Here is a 19,760-nt window from a genome sequence, read left to right as displayed (position 1 = left end):
TGCAAAATTGAGAGACAAAGATGGGAGGTGGAGGGAGGAGTTCCTGGGAGGGGAGAGGGAGGTGGAGCCAGAAGGACTGGGGGCTGTGGTCACGGTGCCTCTCCAGAGCTCCAGACTTGGTCGGGCTACCCTGGCTGGAGGTGCTGCCGCCTCCACAGTTAAAAGTCTGGCTTGCCAAGGACTGGCTCCTGGCTGCCCTCTTTTCAGGGGACCCCACTTCCAAACCCTCGAGGTACCTGGGTGGGCCAGCCCACAGAAAGCCCAGAGAAGGGTCCCGACTAGTCTGAGGGTATCTCCCTGGGCACGAAGGATGTACCGGGGCAGATGCTGGCTGCCTGGCCACATTCAATTTCTGAAAGTCACCATGGGGTCAGGAAGGGGACACACAGGTCTCAGGCCCAACTGAGATTCAAACAGTGTGACAGAGGTCAAGCCAGAGTGACAGAGGAGAAGCCAGAGGGCCTGGGCCCCCAGTCCTGACAGCACTCCTCACTGCCCACCTTGAGCACCCTGGGGACAGGAGGGCCATGACAGCAGCGACCTTATGGGTGCCACTGGAAATGCCCAGGCCTGAGACTGTGTTCAGGGCACATCCTCTCAGGGGCAACAGAGCGTGGCACATCAGCCAGGGATGCCCTAGGCCTCTGGGATCTGTGGGTTGCTGGCTGCCTGGAGGCTGACAACTCTGGCTCCATCCTCCCCTGCTGCCTTCAGTGACTTCCATCCTGGGGATCCTGTTGCTCTGGTGGGGCCTGCTCTGATCCAGGGGCCTGGGAACCAGCTGGAGTAGAGGGAGTTGGGAGGCAAGGCCTACCTAGGTTGTTTAGGCTGATCGGTGGGGGCTGAGCTCTTTCCAGGGAGAAGGGGTGATGTGGCGCTGCAAAGCCCTGCTCCGCGGGGACCCCGTGGATGGGTGGGGAGCAGTATTCGGCCCCCACGGTTCTCAGCAGAGTCAAGATCGCCTTCCTGGTGTCAACTTGTCATGGTTTGGGGAAGGGGAGACCGCACAGGATCAGAAACGATGTCAACATGCAAAGGAGAGGCCCCTCGTTTCCACACTCCGTCCCGTCCCAGCTACCAGGCCCTGGGCACGCGGGCTGCTCCAGAGGCCTCAGCCCACCCTGACAGGGAGTGCTGCCCCCAGGCTGGTACATCCCAAGCAGCTTCCTAAGGTCAGGGAAGGAGGATATGGGAGGAGGAGGTCCCTGTCACCCTGCCTGATGACTGTGGGAACTCCTTCTTTCCTTGTACTCCAACTGAGAAAGCAGGATTCCCACGGCCACTTTCAGTGATTCTCAAAAATGCTCAGAGGATAGTTCAGGGTTCCAAAGGGACTCATGAGCCAGCCAGTGGACACCTACTCCACTGGATGGATGGGATTGCTGAAAAGGAGGCCACAGATGCGGTGCATGCAGACACACACGTGTGCACTGGCACACACAAACTGGTGCCATCAGTGACCCCCACAGCTCCTGAAACCCTCCAGAGCAGGCTCCAGGCCTCTGGTGAGGAGGATCTGCTCTGTCCAGCTCAGAAGCGAAGGCTCACTGGGCGAGCGTGCAGCACGTGGCCATGCGCTCCTGTCCACACAGGCATGCCCAGAGCTCATGCAGTATAGTGCATGCACCCTAGGGTCATTCTAGCCAGTGGTTCCATCAGTGAATTCCCCAACAGTAGAGGAAAAGGGCTGCTGCTGGCTCTCCTGTCCCCACCCCTGCTGGGAGTCTTAGCACCTGGGGTGGGAGCGGGGCTGCATGGAAGAGGATGTTGGTATGGCAAGACCCTTGGTGGGCCTGCATCTGCTGCTCAGGGCCCTTGCGCTTGGGTAAGGTAGCCCCCCCTCAGAGTAAGAGGTGCTCCTGGCAGCTCTGAGCAGGGCAGGTCAGCACAGGATGCTGGTGCCTGATGACTGGGACTTCCCTCCTCCTCAGGCCCTGCATCCACCCAACCCTCGCCCCACTCCGGCCCCAGAGTGCAGAACACATACGTCTGCTGATCTTGGAGGCTAGGAATGTAGGAGTCTCCCCAAAGTCATTCGGGCTGTCCACTTCTGCTCCAAACACAATGAGGGCCTTGATCATCTCCACGTTGTCTTTCTGTCGGGGATGAGAGAGGGTAAGACGTGTAACTGCTCGGGGAAGTGAAGAGCAAAGGGACCCTTGGCTGCCTGCCCCAGCCTGTCAACTCACCCAGCGGGCCTCTCCTCAGCACGGGGAGACACTGGAACCCTCCTCACCCCGACCCCAGTCAATCTGGTAGTCCAAAGTCTGCCATTTGATGGCTGGGGCACTGACAAACGCGTTTACAAGCACCCACAGGGGAGGGTGTAAGAACCCAGGCAGAAACTCGAGGTGACTCGGCCCTGCTCTGCCAGCTCCGCTTCCAAGGAAGCAGTGCATCTGTGACGCTGACCCAGGAGCCATTGGGACACAGTAGGTCAGCTGCTGATGGCTTTCAGGAGTAGCAAGGAGAGGGTGGGTGAGGGCAGGGAAGGTCATCTTGCTCACCCAGTCCAGGGTGTCATCCCTGAGGGGTGACTGAGCACACGTGCCCCTGATGACAGCCTTCAGGGGAGTGCCCCTGCGAAGGGCATCACACATTTCCACACCTGGAGGCCAGGCAGGGGCACAGAGCACGGCATGGTTTCACAGGACACACTGGCCACCTGGAACTCTGGGCTCCGGTCTTGTCACCTCCCTCTTCTTGGGACCTGATTTCCCTGCCTAGAGGATGAAGCTGTGGGTCTAGAATGGGGTTTTCCAAACAGTTCTTCTATTAGAATGTTCTATTAGGACTTCTATGGCTATAAATATGTGTGTGTTTTCAGCATTAACTGTGATTTGTTGTTGTTACCTTTTTTTTTTTTTTTGAGACGGAGTCTCACTCTATCACCCAGGCTGGAGGGCAGTGGCGCGATCTCAGCTCACTGCAACCTCTGCCTCCCAGGTTCAAGCAATTCTCCTGCCTCAGCCTCCTGAGTAGCTGGGATTACAGGCGCCCACCACTACGCCCAGCTAATTTTTTGTATTTTTAGTAGAGACGGGGTTTCACCATGTTTGCCAGGCTGGTCTTGAACTCCTGACCTCGTGATTCACCCACTTCGGCCTCCCAAAGTGCTGGGATTACAGGCGTGAGCCACCGCCCCCGGCCTTGATTACCTTTTATGGTTGGCACTGGATGGATGGATGGCCATTTATGGTAGTGATAAAACATTTCTCTCAAAATAAATTTAAGTCAGTTTAAAAGTAAGCTAGGCTGGGCGTGGTGACTCACGCCTGTAATCCCAGCAGTTTGTGAGGTGAGGCGGGTGGATCACCTGAGGTTGGGAGTTTGAGACCAGCCTGACCAAGACGGAAAAACCCCGTCTCTACTAAAAATACAAAATTAGCCGGGCGTGGTGGCGCACACCTGTAACCCCAGCTACTTGGGAAGGTGAGGCAGGAGAATTGCTTGAACCCGGGAGGCAGAGGTTGCGGTAAGCCAAGATCGCGCCATTGTACTCCAGCCTGGCAACAAGAGCGAAACTCTGTCTCTAAATAAATAAATAAATAAAAGTAAGCCAATTTGAAGAGGTGATTAAGTACATAATTGTAAAGGTGGTTGATGAATATGCCAAAAACTGTGAAGATAGTATGAAGATGACCAAAGTATATCAGCAGTTCCTAAAGACAGACCTGGGGACCCCTGTGAAAGCATGATACCACTTCAGAGGTCTCATGCCCAGCTAATTTTGTATTTTTAGTAGAGATGGGGTTTTACCATGTTGGCCAGGCTGGTTTCGAACTCCTGGCCTCAGGTGATCTGCCCATCTCAGCCTCCCAAATTGCTGGGATTATAGGTGTACACAAGCCACTGCACCAGGCCAGTTATTTTTTAAGTTTTTTTAAAATTTAATTTTAATTTTTGTGGGTACATAGTAGGTGTGAATATTTATTATTGTTATTTTTAAATGAATTAATATTTTGAAAATTTCACACTTTAAATTTCTAATATGGTAAATATAGATAAAGAAAATCCAGATGATTAAAAAATCTTTGTGTTCCTCCATAATTTTTGAGAGTATAAAGGGATCAAACAGGCCAAAAAACTTGAGAACTGCTGAACTAGATCATTCCAAGGGCCCATCCCATGCTAAAAAGCTCCAGTTTCAAAAATGAAAGTATTTACAGTTTCAGCCTTTTGGGCAACAACATCTCTTCCAAGTTTTGACCTTTGGTATAAAACAGGATGTCCTTGAATGTGTCCTTAATCGACTTCTTTCAGAGTCCCGCGGGTCTCTCATGTTCCGTCACTGAGACTCGGTAAACAGACTTATGTACATATCGTATTGCTATAGAATACGTGCACACGGTCCGGCGCAGTGGCTCATGCCTGTAATCCCAGCACTTTGGGGTGCCAAGAAGGGTGGATCATGAGGTCAGGAGTTCAAGACCAGCCTGGCCAACATAGTGAAACCCCATCTCTACTAAAAATGCAAAAATTAGCTGGGCATGGTGGTGCGTGCCTGTGGTCCCAGCTACTCAGGAGGCTGAGGCAGGAGAATCACTTGAACCCGGGAGGTGGAGGTTGTGGTGAGCCGAGATCGCGCCACTGCACTCCAGCCTGGGCGACAGTGTAAGACTCCATCTCAATAAAAAAGAATACGTGCACACACGTGTCTGTAACATAATAACATCCTCCTCTGCTAAGTTTAATATGTTCATACTCTAGTTGTCTAACCAGACAGTAAGGGCTTTGAGGGCATGGAACTGTGTTCTATAATAAACCAACGAAGGTGCCTGGCACCTGCCACAGACCGCTGGGCTGCAGACTCAGACTTTGCCTGCCAGGATCTTACAGCCTCCCAGGGGAGATGAGAGCAATATGCGGACCAGTGAAGGGAAGCAGGATGCTCACTCGGGCCAGGTAGTGTGTGTGTCACTTAGACATTCTGTAGAGTGACCAAGTGTCCACCGTAACTTTTCCACAACTCTTCCAGGTAAGTATTGACACCACCATTTTCCAGATGAGGCAATCAAGGCTGACAGGTGACATGGCTTGCCCAGGGCCAGTCTGTGGCCAGAGCTGTCATTTTTCCCTCTCACGCCATGCAAGTGCCAAATGGGGGCACAGGTGGAAAAGGTACCAAAGCACATAGGAGGTGACGTTATTTCGGGCTGAGAGGGGGACTTGGAGGGCTTCCTGAGGAAGGAGGCAGGGTCTGAACTGAGCTGTGGGTGGGAAGATGATTTGGAGCAGCTGAGGATAGGTGGGAGACAATGGCGGAGGAGTGCTCCAGCCTGGACAGCCCTCCTGCATTCCCACTGGGGCCCCACAAGGCAGGACACGCGGTCCCGGGCTCACCGACATGGCCAGGTGTAGCGGAGTGTTGCCATGCTCTCCACGGGCATCCGCGTTGGCCCCGTGGGTCAGCAGCACTATGGCGCAGTCGAAGCGGTTGCGCATCACTGCCACGTGCAGGGCTGTGTTCCCCGCGGAGCTGGTGCTGTTCACGTTGCAGCCCCGTTTCAGCAGCATGCGGGCCATCTGCGGGAGACAGTCAGGCCGAGTTAGCACAGGCACCCAGGGAGCTGCCGTACCCCGTGACACGTGACGTCCTCTCTGAGAGGCCTACAGGTACTGGGATGTTGGAAAGCACTAGCAACAGGACTCCAGGGGCAGGCCCCAGTTCTAGGGGGGCCTAGACTGCCTCCCATACCATCAGCATCCCAAGACCAGGGACAGAAAGCCAAAGATGTGCTGACTGTTTTAAGAGGCTTCTGGATGGCCGGGCGCGGTGGCTCAAGCCTGTAATCCCAGCACTTTGGGAGGCCGAGGCGGGTGGATCACGAGGTCAGGAGATCGAGACCATCCTGGCTAACATGGTGAAACCCCGTCTCTACTAAAAATACAAAAAACTAGCCGGGCGTGGTGGCAGGTGCCTGTAGTCCCAGCTACTCGGAGGCTGAGGCAGGAGAATGGCGTGAACCTGGGAGGTGGAGCTTGCAGTGAGCCGAGATCGCGCCACTGCACTCCAGCCTGGGTGACACAGCGCGAGACTCCGTCTCAAAAAAAAAAAAAAAAAAAAAAAGAGGCTTCTGGTCCTTCCCTAGCGCCAACAGAACCCATCTCTCCTCGTAAAGGCTCCTCTGGGGCCTGTCCTGAAGCACCCCGCTCCCTGCATCCCTCCCTGGGACTCTGCAAAGGTATCACCTCTCACAAGGTCTTGGCAGTACACATCCCTGGGAGAGCCTTGGGACCAGGGAGGGGAGCCTGGCTTTGGAGTCACAGACCTGAGCCCAAAGCCCAGCTCCACTCATCCCAGCCGCCTGCTTGGATGGGTCACTATAGCCATGTGCATCTCAGGTTTCTCTTCTGTGAAGATGGGAATTCAAGTCCCCACCTCATAGCATGTGATGACAATGAGTGACCAAACCTACACGGAAGGGCCTGACTCCGTGTCCAGTTCCTGGAACGCAGAGGTACCCCCGAGGCTGGCAGTACTCTCCCTCCTGGCCCATCACATTGAGAAGTAGGCCACAAACTCTGGGCCATCCCGTGCCCTGTTGAGCTGTGCTTCCTGGTGATGAGACCAGAGGCCTCCATCCTCCCAGGACAGAGCTTAGCTTAGGGGAAGACCTCAGAGGAGATGCCCAGCCAGGCTCCCTGTGTGTGCAGCTAGACCCAGCACCACCACCACCATCACCATCATCGTGATGGTTAATGAGTGTCAACTTGATTGGATTGAAGGATGTAAAGTATTGATCCCGGGTGTGTCTGACACAGTGCTGCTAACGGAGATTAACATTTGAGTCAGTGGCCTGGGAAAGGCAGACCTACCCTTAATCTGGGTGGGCACCATCTAATCAGCTGCCAGCGCAGCCAGAATATAAAACAGGCGGAAAAAGTGAAAAGGCCAGACTAGGCCGGGCGCGGTGGTTCAAGCCTGTAATCCCAGCACTTTGGGAGGCCGAGACGGGCGGATCACAAGGTCAGGAGATCGAGACCATCCTGGCTAACACGATGATACTCCGCCTCTACTAAAAAATACAAAAAAACTAGCCGGGCAAGGTGGCGGGCGCCTATAGTCCCAGCTACTCGGGAGGCTGAGAAAGGAGAATGGCGTAAACCCGGGAGGCGGAGCTTGCAGTGAGCTGAGATCCGGCCACTGCACTCCAGCCTGGGCGACAGAGCGAGACTCGGTCTCAAAAAAAAAAAAAAAGAAAAAAAAAAAGAAAAGGCCAGACTGGCTCAGCCTCCCAGCCTACATCTTTCTCCCGTGCTGGATGCTGCCTGCCTTCCAACATCGGACTCCAAGTCCTTCAGCTTTGGGACTTGGACTGGCTTCCTTGCTCTTCAGCTTGCAGGTGGCCTATTTTAGGACCTTGTGATCGTGTGAGTTAATGCTCCTTAATAAACCCCCCTTTATATACATATATCTATCCTATTAATTCTGGCCCTCTAGAGAACCCTGACTAATAATACAATCATCATCACGCTACCTTCTACTTGGGAAGCACTTTACAATTTGTGCCAAGTTTTGTCATGCACTACCTCGCTGACTTCACCACCTCGCTGACTTCACCACATCTCCAAAGCAGAATTCATGGATGAGGAAACTGAGGCACAGGGCGGCTCCCGCCGCCCAGCCAGAGAGCAGCAGAGCCCTGCCAGGATCCCAGCTCTTCATGGACTTCTCTGCCCGCAGACCCACAGCACGGTCAGCCCCCAAGTGCTAGCCTCAGGGTCCTCTCAGGAACCTGCTTCCTGCGGGCCCTGAGGACCTGCAGGGCCCGGCCCCTTGCCCCACCCACCTCAGGCTCCACTCACCTCTGCATTCTTGGCCCAGTGGAGGGGGCTGGCTCCGTAACGAGGGTCTTTGCTGTGGATCTGGCTGCTGTCCATGCTGATGATCATCTCCGCACACCTGGGGAGACAGGGGCCCCGGTTGGTGAGCAAAGGCTGGGGTCTGCATGGCGTGGAATGAAGCCAGGACTTGGAGCTTCATCTACTGCTTACAGAGAGCATCACTGCAAACCAAGTTTAGTAAACCCAACCAGCACACTCACCATGGTATGTTAAGGCTGTACTGAGCCCCTCAAGGCACAAGTAACCTCCTCCTCCAGGAAACTTTCCTGATGACTGCCACTAGGAATGATCACCCTCCCTGGTGCTGGCTTTAGAGTCACATGGGCTTGAAGTCAAGCTCCAGGAAGACCAGGCATTTCAGAGTCCAGTTCTGTGCCTGGCACACAGCCACCCTCCACCTCCTTACCACACTGTCAGTGAGCCACACAGTGACCTGCATGCTATAGGAAGCAGTATGACAGAGGGGAAAGAGCACAATTGCTTTCCACTCAGTGCCTGAGGCAAGCAGTGTCCACCATAGATCTCAGCACCTCCAGCCTCAGAGCAGAGGCCCTGGGTTCACAAGCCTCATTAGGCCGGCCTGGCCCCAAAAAAGTGCTCCATCATTTTATTATGGGTAGGAATCTCGGTTCACAAGTTCAGCTGTGTAAGGAGGAGACTTTACAATTTTTCTGGCTGGGTGCAGTGGCTCACGCCTGTAATCCCAACACTTTGGGAGGCTGAGGCAGGCAGATCACCTGAGGTCGGGAGTATCAAAGGACGGAACACAGGGACTTGAACAGACCCATGTACACAGCAGCATTCTTCACAACAGACAAAAGGTGGAAACAACCCAGGTGTCTATCAGTGAAGGACTGAACGGATAAACAAAATAGTGTTCTGTCTTAAAAAGAAAGGAAATTGGAATACTATGCAGCCATAAAAAAGGATGAGTTTGTGTCCTTTGTAGGGACATGGATGCAGCTGGAAACCATCATTCTCAGCAAACTATCACAAGAACAGAAAACCAAACACCGCATGTTCTCACTCATAGATGGGAATTGAACAATGAGAACACTTGGACACAGGAAGGGGAACATCACACACCGGGTCCTATTGTGGGGAGGGGGAGGGGGGAGGGATAGCATTAGGAGATATACCTAATGTAAATGACGAGTTAATGGGTGCAGCACACCAACATGGCACATGTATACATATGTAACAAACCTGCACATTGTGCACATGTACCCTAGAACTTAAAGTATAGTAAAAAAAAAAAAAAAGAATGGAAATTCTGATACGTGCTACAACATGGATGAACCTTGAAGACATCATGCTAAGTGAAATAAGCCTGGCACAAAAGGACAAATACTGTATGATTTCACTGATATGAGGTTCTAGAACAGGCTAGTTCTGAGAGACAGACAGGATACGGGAGGTTATCAGGAGCTGTGGGGAGGAGAGAATGGAGAGTTACCAATGGTTACAGAGTTTCTGTTTGAGGTGAAAGAAAAGTTTTAGAAATAGGGGTGATAGTTGGACAACATTGTAAATGTGATTAAAACCACTGAATTGTGTACTTAAAAGTGGTTAAAATGGGCCAGGTGCGGTGGCTCACGCCTGTAATCCCAGCACTTTGGGAGGCCGAGGTGGGTGGATCACCTGAGGTCGGGAGTTCGAGACCAGCCTGACCAACATGGAGAAACTCCGTCTCTATTAAAAAACACAAAATTAGCTGGGCATGGGGGTGCATGCCTGTAATCCCAGCTACTACTCGGGAGGCTGAGGCAGGAGAATCACTTGAACCTGGGAGGTGGAGGTTGTGGTGAGCCAAGATCACGCCATTGCACTCCAGCCTGAGCAACAAGAGTGAAATTCCGTCTCAAAAACAAAAAAACAAAAAACAAAAGTGGTTAAAATGGCAAATTTTATGTTATATATAATTTGCCACAATTGAAAAAATCAACATAACATATCAGAACCATTGTGTACTTTCCATAGGTGGACTGCATGGAATAGGAACTATATCTCAATAAAGCTGTTTTTTAAATTTTTTTAATTTTTTAATTTTTTTTTTAGTGCAATTACCAGGACAGCCCACATGGGGTTAATTTCCAGGTCTGGCACTTACTGACTGCCTGACTTTGAGCAAGTTACTTAATCTCTCTAAGTCTTGGTTTCCTCATCTGTTTTTTGTTTGTTTGTTTGTTTGTTTGAGACAGGATTTCCCTTTGTCACCCAGGCTGGAGGGTAATGGCATGATCATAGCTCACTGTAGCCTCAAATTCCTGGGCTCAAGCCAGCCTCCTGCCTCAGCCTCCCAAAGTGCTGGGATTAGAGGCATAAGCCACCACACTTGGCCCTCATCTTTAAAAGGGGAATAAAATACATCGGCTGTCTGGGCTGTAGTGAAATAGCCCACATGAAGGTTAAGCCGGTGGCTGGGACAGCGCTAGTGTTCAGCTGCTCTTCTCCATTATTAGGGGTGCCCAGCACAGGCCCAGGATTTATGCTGCCCAGCTCCCTACAGCTCTTATGCCAGGGCTTGGTGCTCAGCACTAGGCACATGGAGTCAGGCGCAGCTTCTTTCCCTGGGCCTTCTGGAGCCCCCCGTCTTCACCCCAGCGGCCAGCTCCAGCTGGGGTCCATGGCTTGGCTCGAGCTCTGCTGCCCCCAAGCCTTCCCTGAACTCCAGCTGCCTGAGCGGCCATCTCTGAGCTCCTAGTGCAGAACCCTGGTATCCTCAGTCTCAGCCTCCATCTCACTGTCTGGGATTATCTGTTTCCCTTCCCCAGCAGGGGCTTAATCATCTGAGAACCGCAGGCACAAACCCAGCTTTGTGGGAAAGGTCAGGTGCATTGAAAAACAGCAGAGGTGGCTGGACACGGTGGCTCATGCCTGTAATCCCAGCATGTTGGGAAGGCAAGGTGGGTGGATCACCTGAGGTCAGGAGTTCAAGACTAGCCTGGTCAACATGGTAAAAACCCATCTCTACTAAAAATACAAAAATTAGCTGGGCATGGTGGCGCACACCTGTAATCCCAGCTCCTCGGGAGGCTGGGGCAGGAGAATTGGTTGAACCTGGGAGGCAGAGGTTGCAGTGAGCCAAGATCATGCCATTGCATTCCAGCCTGGGTGACAGAGTGAAACTCTGTCTCAAAAAAAAAAAAAAAAAAAAAAAACCAAAGAAAAGAAAAAGAAAAACAGCGAGGGGCTCCTAGTCTGAGCCATGAGGGAACCACTTGTCAGTAACACCAAGGCTGTGCGAATCTTGGAGTAGGGCTGTGCTGGCTGCCATGTCGATAAGGGATCTCCCTGCTCCACTCAAGGTAGGAGCCTCTTCCTTTGTCTTCTTTGCAAAGATCCTCTTATGTGATGGGGCGCTGGACCCACCCAGGATGGCCTCTGTGGCGACAGAGAGGGACTGGTGAGGGCTGAGGTTGTTTGAAGAGAGAGAAAACTGGTCAATTACAGCTCCTGCCCAGTACAGCTCAGGGTGGCTGGAGCCAAGCAAGAGTGGGGTCATGTGCCAGCCCTTTAGGTAGAGAAGAGCATCACCCGTCACCGGGTGTCCAATCAGGTCACAACCTGCAACTGGGGAACCTGATTTCGGGGCTGGGGGTGTTGGTATCTTCTCCGTTTGGTCAAGTATTTCCGAAAGTTCTAGCTCATTTTGCCTGTGCTTAGGAGATTCCAGGAAAGGAGGGTTTGTCCAGGCTTGGTCCAGCCCTTAGAAGGGCTAGCAATGCCCCATGGGGCTAGCAAGGTGGATGCAGCTCTCAGAGGACGGAATAACCCGAGGACAGGCACGAGTGCCAGCCTCCCCGCCTGAGTGCCGCCCGCCCGTGCCTTCTCACTGCTTGTCCAGCACTGCGCTGGGAGGTTCTGGGTGGCTGGGCTGTCTCCTGTCCTGGAGTGGCTTATTCATGTCGGTGAGGCCAGTGCTTTAGCACAGTGCCAGGATCGAAGGACTCACTGGCTCATTCATTCACTCAGGATATTGTTCCTTCTAGATAGTATTTTTTCTTTCTTTCTTTGCCTCCTGGGTTCAAGCAATTCTCCTGCCTCAGCCTCCCGGAGAAGCTGGGATTACAGGCACACACCACCACACCCGGCTAATTTTTGTATTTTTAGTAGAGACAGGGTTTCACCATATTGGTCAGGCTGGTCTCGAATCCCTGACTTCAGGTGATTCACCCACCTCAGCCTCCCAAAGTGTTGGGATTACAGGCGTGAGCCACTGCGCCCAGCCAGCAAAATTGTAAAGTCTCCTCCTTGCACAGCTGAACTTGTGAACTGAGATTCCTACCCATAATAAAATGACAGAGCACTTTCTTCGGGCCAGGCCGGCCTAATGAGGCTTGTGAACCCGGGGCCTCTGCTGTGAGGCTGGAGGTGCTAAGATCTATGGTGGACACTGCTTGCCTCAGGCATGGGACAGGTGATAGGAGAGCTGGAGCCCAGCAGGCCAGCAGATGCGGTGGGGAGGGAGGTCTTACCCTTTCTGAGAGAACTTCATGGCTGAGTGGATGGGGTAGCCGTCGGGGCCCATGATGTTGCACCGAGCATTGCACAGCAGCAGCACGCGGACCATCTCCTGCTTCCCCAGCTGGCAGGCCAGGTGCAGCGGGGTCAGCCCTTGGTTATTCACCTGGTTCAGGCCAGCCACTGCATTCTTTCCAAGGAGCTGATGAAAGAGGAAGGGAAGTTTGACTCCATAGGATGCTAATAAGAACGTAAAGAGGCCGGGCGCAGTGGCTCATGCCTGTAATCCTAGCACTTTGGGAGGCCAAGGTGGGTGGATCACCCAAGGTCAAGAGTTTGAGACCAGCCTGGCCAACATGGTGAAATGTCATCTCTACTAAAAATACAAAAAGTAACTGGGCGTGGTGGCAGGCACCTGTAATCCCAGCTACTTGGGAGGCTGAGGCAGGAGAATTGCTTGATCCCAGGAGGCAGAGGTTGCAGTGAGCTGAGATTGCGCCATTGTACTCCAGCCAGGGCAACATGGCAAAAACTCTGTCTCAACAACAACAAAAAAAGTAAAAAGCAGCACCAGGAAAGCCAAGTGCCTTTCCTCCCATGGGAAGGAAGGGGTGACCTGGCATGACTGGCTCACATGAAACATTTCTGAGTCAAGGAACTTAAAAGGTGGCCGTATCTCGGGATGAGCACTGGGGGTCCAGGCGGGAGCGATTCTTGCTTTTCATTCTGTCCTGATTGATGTTTTTCTACACACAGGTACTATGTTTCCAATGAAAGAATGGCAGTATTAAAAAGAGAACTAGGGGCCAGGCGCAGTGGCTCAAACCTGTAATCCCAACACGTTGGGAGGCAAGAGGATCACCTGAGACCAGGAGTTTGATACCAGCCTGAGCAACACAGGGAGACCCGTCTCTATCAAAAAATTTTTAAAAATTAGCCTGTGTGGCCGGGCGCGGTGGCTCAAGCCTGTAATCCCAGCACTTTGGGAGGCCGAGATGGGCGGATCACGAGGTCAGGAGATCGAGACCATCCTGGCTAACACGGTGAAACCCCGTCTCTACTAAAAATACAAAAAACTAGCCGGGCGAGGTGGCAGGCGCCTGTAGTCCCAGCTACTCGGGAGGCTGAGGCAGGAGAATGGCGTGAACCCGGGAGGCGGAGCTTGCAGTGAGCTGAGATCCGGCCACTGTACTCCAGCCTGGGCGGCAGAGCAAGACTCCGTCTCAAAAAAAAAAAAAAAAAAAAAAAAAAATTAGCCTGTGTGGTGGCACGAGCCTGTAGTCCCAAGCTGCTCAGGAGGTTGAGGTGGGAGGATCACCTGAGCCCAGAAGGTCAAGGCTGCAGTGAGCCATGATCGCGCCACTGCACTCCAGCCTGGGTGACAGAGCTAGATAGACCCTGTCTCAAAAAAAAGAAAGCACTAGGAGGGTTTTACTCTCTTTTAGCTGAATGCTGTCCCCATGAGGTTCATTACAACCACAGTGCACCTATGTGACACCAGGGTCACCTCACAGCAGTCCCACTGGGCCTGGAGGCAGGCCAGAGACACAGCAGGGAGAGCAAGTGGCTGGCATCGAGGCCAGTGAAAGATCAAGCCCTACCCTCTCAGCTTTGTGGCCCTCCCTGGGCACGCTTCTTAATAACACTGAACCTCAGCTTCTTCGGAGAGGAAAGGGGAATAATGACCTCCACCCCATAAGTGTATTCTCAGAATTAACTAGAACATATACAACACTCAGTTCAGGGTCAGGCACCAATCAGCACCCGATGAAGGACAGCTGCAGTCATGCATGACCACTGAGAAGCGGGTGTGCGCGCCCCCACGTGGAGGCAGGGTCTGCGTGGCACTGTGCTGGGTACGCAGAGGATTGTCAGCGAAAGCGGAGTTCAACTGTGGGTGGAGAATTCCCTTCCCTGAGAGCACGAAGCATAAGATATGGAATCCACATTTTCTGGGCCAGGCGCGGTGGCTCACATCTGTAATCCTGGCATTTTGGGGGGCCGAGGCGGGTGGATCACTTGAGGCCAGGAGTTGGAGACCAGCCTGGGTAACACGGCAAAACCCCATCTCTACTAAAAATACGGAAATTACCCAGGCTTGGTGGCACATGCCTGTAATCCCAGCTACTCAGGAAGCTGAGGCACGAGTATCACCTGAACCCAGGAGGCAGAGGTTGCAGTGAGCCAAGATCGCACCACTGCACTCCAGCCTGGGCAACAGAGGGAGACTCTGTCTTAAAAAAAAAAAAAACAACAAAAACAAAAAACAAGGAATCCACATTTTCTGGAATAACGTGGTTGCATTCTGATGCCAAGGCACAGAGAACATGATCTTTAGAAGAATTTTCTAATTCTAGACAATAAAACATAATCCAACATCCTGTCTTTTCTGTTCAATCTAATACATGAAATACCTATTTAATAATATCACCCCATCAGCTTGCCCACAATTAAAAAATCACATCTTTTGCCCAGGTAATCAAAAACGTTAACAGGAAGGCCTCTGGCATAAATGCCTACAGGAACTGGAGAGAGCTCGGTTTGCTTGGTTTGAATTGCTGTAAAACAGGGGTGTCCAATATTTTGGCCTCCCTGGGCCACATTGGAAGAATTGTCTTGGATCACACATAAAATACAAGACCGCTAATGACAGCTGATCTAAAAAAAAGGTCCGTGCATGAATCTCATAATGTTTTTTTTTTTTGAGACGGAGTCTCGCTCTGTCGCCCAGGCTGGAGTGCAGTGGCGCGATCTCGGCTCACTGCAAGCTCCGCCTCCCGGGTTCACGCCATTCTCCTGCCTCAGCCTCCTGAGTAGCTGGGACTACAGGCGCCCGCCACCGCGCCCGGCTAATTTTTTGTATTTTTAGTAGAGACGGGGTTTCACCGTGGTCTCGATCTCCTGACCTTGTGATCCGCCCGCCTCGACCTCCCAAAGTGCTGGGATTACAGGCGTGAGCCACCGCGCCCGGCCCGAATCTCATAATGTTTTAAGAAAGTTTATGAATTTGTGTTGGGCCACATTCAAAGCTGTCCTGGGCTGCATGCAGCCTGCAGGGCCGCAGGTTGGACAAGCTTGCAAAAGGTTAAGCCCAGGTCCCGCTGGCCCACGAGCCCCTCCAGGCAGGTATCTGGCTCACAGACTGTGCTCAGGAAAAGTGGAACTGAACTGACTGACTGGAGCTGGGCCTTGGGTTTATTTTGCTGGGTTGGAGGTCGTCCCTAGGGTTATCAAGCAAAGAGACCGAGGACGGTGGCTCCTGGAAAAGCGCTGGGAGGGAAGAGCCAGGGAGGGGTCTGCACCCTCCATGAAGGAGCTCAGGCCTCAAGGACCAACAGGGGACAGTAAGAGGCCCAAGAGTGACACCCGAGCCCAGGGGCCCAAAGGGAGCTGTGGACACCGGGAGGTATCAGTACCAGTCACCCTGCCCCTCCCCCTGCTCACCTGCAGCACCTGGGAATTGTCACCCTGGACAGCATAATGGAAGACCGTCTCTCCCTTGTTGTCGGTGACATCCATCTGAGCGTGGCAGTACTGCACCAGCTCCACCAGGATCTCCCCATCACCCTTGCGGCAGGCCAGGTGCAGGGGTGTGCAGCCCTCCTCATTCTCCGTGCAATTGGCACAGCTGCAGGGAAGGGCCAGGGTGAGCAGAGGTGAGCAGGTGTGGCACAAGGCGGCAGGGGAACCTAAGTCGGAACCTAAGTCGGAAACTCAGACATTCTGGTTTATTTGAGCTCAAAAGCATTCCCACCACTCAGCTAGTTGGGCTGATTTGAATGTATTTATATCTGATGTGACCTGTATCAGGTTTTTGTTCAGTTTGCTCACTTGTACAAGAGATGGACCCCAGGGCCACACCAGCAGGAAGTGGGCAGGGTGGTGGCACAGGAAAGGGTCGCAGATGCGGATATCTCACTAGCCTCAGGCAATTCACTTAACCTTCCTTGGCGTCAATATCCTTATCTACACAACCTGCTGTGCCTACCCCAGGAAATGGACAGAGCCGTGGTGAGATGAGACACGGTGCTGTCCAAGAGCACGCCTGGAAACTAAAGTGCAGTGAGGGTTTTTGTTTTGTTTTGATTTTTGAGATGGACTTTCGCTCTTGTTGCCCAGGCTGGAATGCAGTGACGCAATCTCGGCTTACTGTAACCTCCGCCTCCCGGGTTTAATCGTCAGCCTCTCGAGTAGCTGGGATTACAAGCATGCGCCACCACGCCTGGCTAATTTTTTGTATTTTTAGTAGAGACAGGGTTTCACCATGTTGGCCAGGCTGGTCTCAAACTCCTGACCTCAAGTGGTATGTCTGCCTCAGCCTCCAAAAGTGTTGGGATTACAGGTATGAGCCAGCACACCCGGCCAGCAGTGAGGTTGAGTTCTGGGCCTAGGAGCTTAACTGAGCCATCTGGGGTAGAGACTCAGAGGAGGTGTGGCTACCTCTGCACAAGATGGCCAACTGGTGTCCTGTGCAGGTGTGGGCACAGTACCCTCACCAGGGGCAACCGCTGCTCCATCTGCTGGCTGAATGGATTCACAAAAGGAGGCCTTCAGCTTCCAGAAGAGCAGCCTGGAAGCAGACACCAAGGATCCAAGCCCCTCTTTCACCCTCTCTGGCTGAGTGACCTGCACAAGTCCTATTAGCTCTCTCTAGAATGACAATATGTGGGCTGGGCATGGTGGCTCACACCTGTACTCCCAGCTATTTGGGAAGCTGAGGCAGGAGAATCACCTGAACCCAGGAGGCAGAGGTTGCAGTGAGCCGAGATCACACCACTGCACTCCAGCCTGGGTGACAGACTAAGACTCCATCTCAAAAAACAATAAAATAAAATAAAATCACGATACCTAGTAGGGTTTGGGAAAATTCAATTTCACGGTGGGTAGAAATCAGCTCCCACAGACCTGGCACCTGGTGAGCACTCCGGACTCCAGAAATATTACATTGTCCTTCTTACATTTTAATCTGGTAGCAATGCCGTACCCTTTTTTTTTTTTTTTTTTTTTCTTTTTTCCTAGAGACAAGGTCTCATTTTGTCGCCCAGGCTGAAGTGTAGTGGTACAATCATAGCTCACTGTAACCTCTAACTCCTGGGCTCAAGTAATCCTCCTGCCTCAGCATCCCAAGTGGCTAGGACTACAGACACATGCCACCACATACAGCTAATTTTTTAATTTTTTCGTAGAGACAAGGTCTTGCTATTTTGCCAGGCTGGTCTTGAACTCCCAGCCTCAAATGATCCTCCCTCCTCAGCCTCCCAAAGTGCTGGGACTGCATTAGTGAGCAACCATGCCAGGCCCTGCTCCTTTTTAAGTCAAACTACGGAGGGGAATGGAGGCCTGCGGCCCCCACTGCCCATACAAGCTGGTACACACACATTGTCCAAATGGTCTTGTTCCCTTGCTCACCTGATGACACGGCTGTGATGGAAGCACTCGCGGATCCCTAGCTCCACAGCCAGGTGGGCCACTGACCAGCTGGGGTGGTTACGGATGAGGTCGGTCAGGTGCTGCAGGACCTCAGTGTGCAGGACTTGGGGGGAGCTCTCATAGAAGGGTAGCAGCTGCGAGGAATACTGCTGGAAATTCACCAGGGCGTCAGCCTCCAACCCCAGCTGGAAGAGTCTGCAGAGCCAGGACAGAGGAGCAAGACCCAGAAATGAGCCAGGCGGGACCCTCGGCCCACATCCCTGCTGGAATCAGAAGGTCCCCAGACTGCAGCCTGGCCTGCCCCAGCCTGACTCCCCTCCCAAGCAAACACACACACACATCTATACACATGTAAACGACATAATGGCATTTAGGTTAGACGTTGTTTTTTAGAGACAAACCCAGCTCTGTAACCCAGGCTGGGGTGCGGTGGTGTGATCATGACTCACTGCATCTTCGAAGTCCTGGGCTGAAGGGATCCTCCTACCTTAGCTCTTGAGTAGCTGGGATTACAGGCATGCACCACCATGCCCAGCTATTTTTTTTTTTTTTTTTTTTTTTGGAGACAGAGTCTCGTTTTGTCACCTGGGCTGGAGTGCAGTGTTGTAATCTCAGCTCACTGAGACCTTCACCTCCTGGGTTCAAGCAATTCTCCTACCTCAGCCTTCAGAGTAGCTGGGATTAAAGGCATGTGCCACCACACCTGGCTAATTTTTTGTATTTTTAGTAGAGATGGGGTTTTGCCATGTTGCCCAGGCTGGTCTCGAACTCCTGAGCTCAGGCAATCTGCCTCCCTCAGCCTCTCAAAGTGCGAGGATTACAGGCATGAGTCACCGTGAGCCACGGCACCTGGCCTAATTTTTAAAATTTTTGTAGAGAGGGGAGTCTTGCTATGTTGCCCAGGCTGGTCTTGAACTCCTGGCCTCAAGTGATCCTCCTGCCTCAGCCTCCAAAAGTGCTGGGATTACAGGTGTGAGCCACTGTGCCTGTCTAGATTTTCTTTTATTTTGAAAAACTTTCCTTTTCTTTGGTAATATCATTTATTACTTTTATATTTTATTTTACCACAGCCCTGCCATATCCACTTTCCAATTCGATGGCCACATCTGAGAGCCCCAGCCTCCAGTACTTGGCCCCTGTTCATAGTAGGAACTAAGTAGGTATTGTTTAACCTAAATGTACAGCAACAAAGTATTATATAAATTATGGTATAACTATGTAATAAACTATTTTGTAGCCATTAAAATGAGCTATTAAAAAAACAGGGAAATTTTTCTTTTTTTTTTTTTTTTGAGACAGAGTTTCACTCTCGTTGCCCAGGCTGGAGTGCAGTGGCGTGATCTCAGCTCACTGCAGCCTCCATTTCCCAGGTTCAAGCGATTCTCCTGACTCAGCCTCCAGAGTAGCTGGGATTACAGACGCCCGCTACCACTCCCGGCTAATTTTTTGTATTTTTAGAAGAGACAGGGTCTTGTCATGTTGGCCAGGCTGATCTCAAACTCCTGGCCTCAGGCAATCTGCGTGCCTGGGCCTCCCAAAGTGCTGGGATTATAGGCATGAGCCACTGCGCCCAGCCAGCTTTGTTCATTTTTAAGTGTTGGGGTCGAGTCCAAGTTTTGCTACTAAGGTGCTGTGTGATCTTGAGAAATCTTTTTCCCTCTCTGAGCCCCATTTGAAATATGAGACTAACTGTACCTGTCCTACCTACCTCCCAGAGGTGCTGTGAGGACAGATGAAAAAGCACTATAAAAGCACTTTCAAAAAACCAAAACCATTACATGTCAGTGATGGTTACTTAAAGTTCTGACCAGGGCTTTTAACATACCAGAAGGTTTTGTCTCGCATACCACTACAAGCGCAGGAGTTGGCCAGAGTCTAGTAGAGGCAGTTCCCAGAGAGTGTTGGCTCATGAGACCAGTCTGCTGTTCCACAGACAGTACGTCAATTAACAATTAACTACTGGGCATGTGATCTGTGCCAAATGGAGGAGTCAATTAATGAACAATTGCATAAAATGC

At 52.0% G+C, this 19,760-nt stretch overlaps 1 protein-coding gene across 7 annotated transcripts in view; it reads right to left on the bottom strand.

Annotated features, from left to right (window-relative positions):
- The window catches only part of PLA2G6 (phospholipase A2 group VI), a 73,113-nt gene that overhangs the window by 16,315 nt on the left and 37,038 nt on the right, over positions 1-19,760 (bottom strand). For 4 of the 7 annotated variants that reach the window (XM_021921544.2, XM_021921548.1, XM_021921545.2 and 1 more), the window contains exons 3-9: positions 17,722-17,937; positions 15,757-15,940; positions 12,327-12,514; positions 7,810-7,906; positions 5,344-5,526; positions 1,988-2,096; positions 815-976 (exon numbers count right to left, since the gene is read on the bottom strand). In XM_021921544.2, coding sequence (XP_021777236.1) covers positions 815-976; positions 1,988-2,096; positions 5,344-5,526; positions 7,810-7,906; positions 12,327-12,514; positions 15,757-15,940; positions 17,722-17,937 — 1,139 coding nt within the window. Of the gene's footprint in view, positions 1-814; positions 977-1,987; positions 2,097-5,343; positions 5,527-7,809; positions 7,907-12,326; positions 12,515-15,756; positions 15,941-17,721; positions 17,938-19,760 lie in introns of those variants that run through there. The other 3 variants (XM_021921546.2, XM_021921547.2, XM_021921550.2) reach the window with 2 other exon arrangements.

This window comes from Papio anubis, chromosome 16 (genome assembly GCF_008728515.1).
Source record: "Papio anubis isolate 15944 chromosome 16, Panubis1.0, whole genome shotgun sequence".
Taxonomy (NCBI): domain Eukaryota; kingdom Metazoa; phylum Chordata; class Mammalia; order Primates; family Cercopithecidae; genus Papio; species Papio anubis.
Note: the sequence above shows the minus strand (reverse complement) of the source record. Positions and strands in the feature narration are given on the sequence as shown.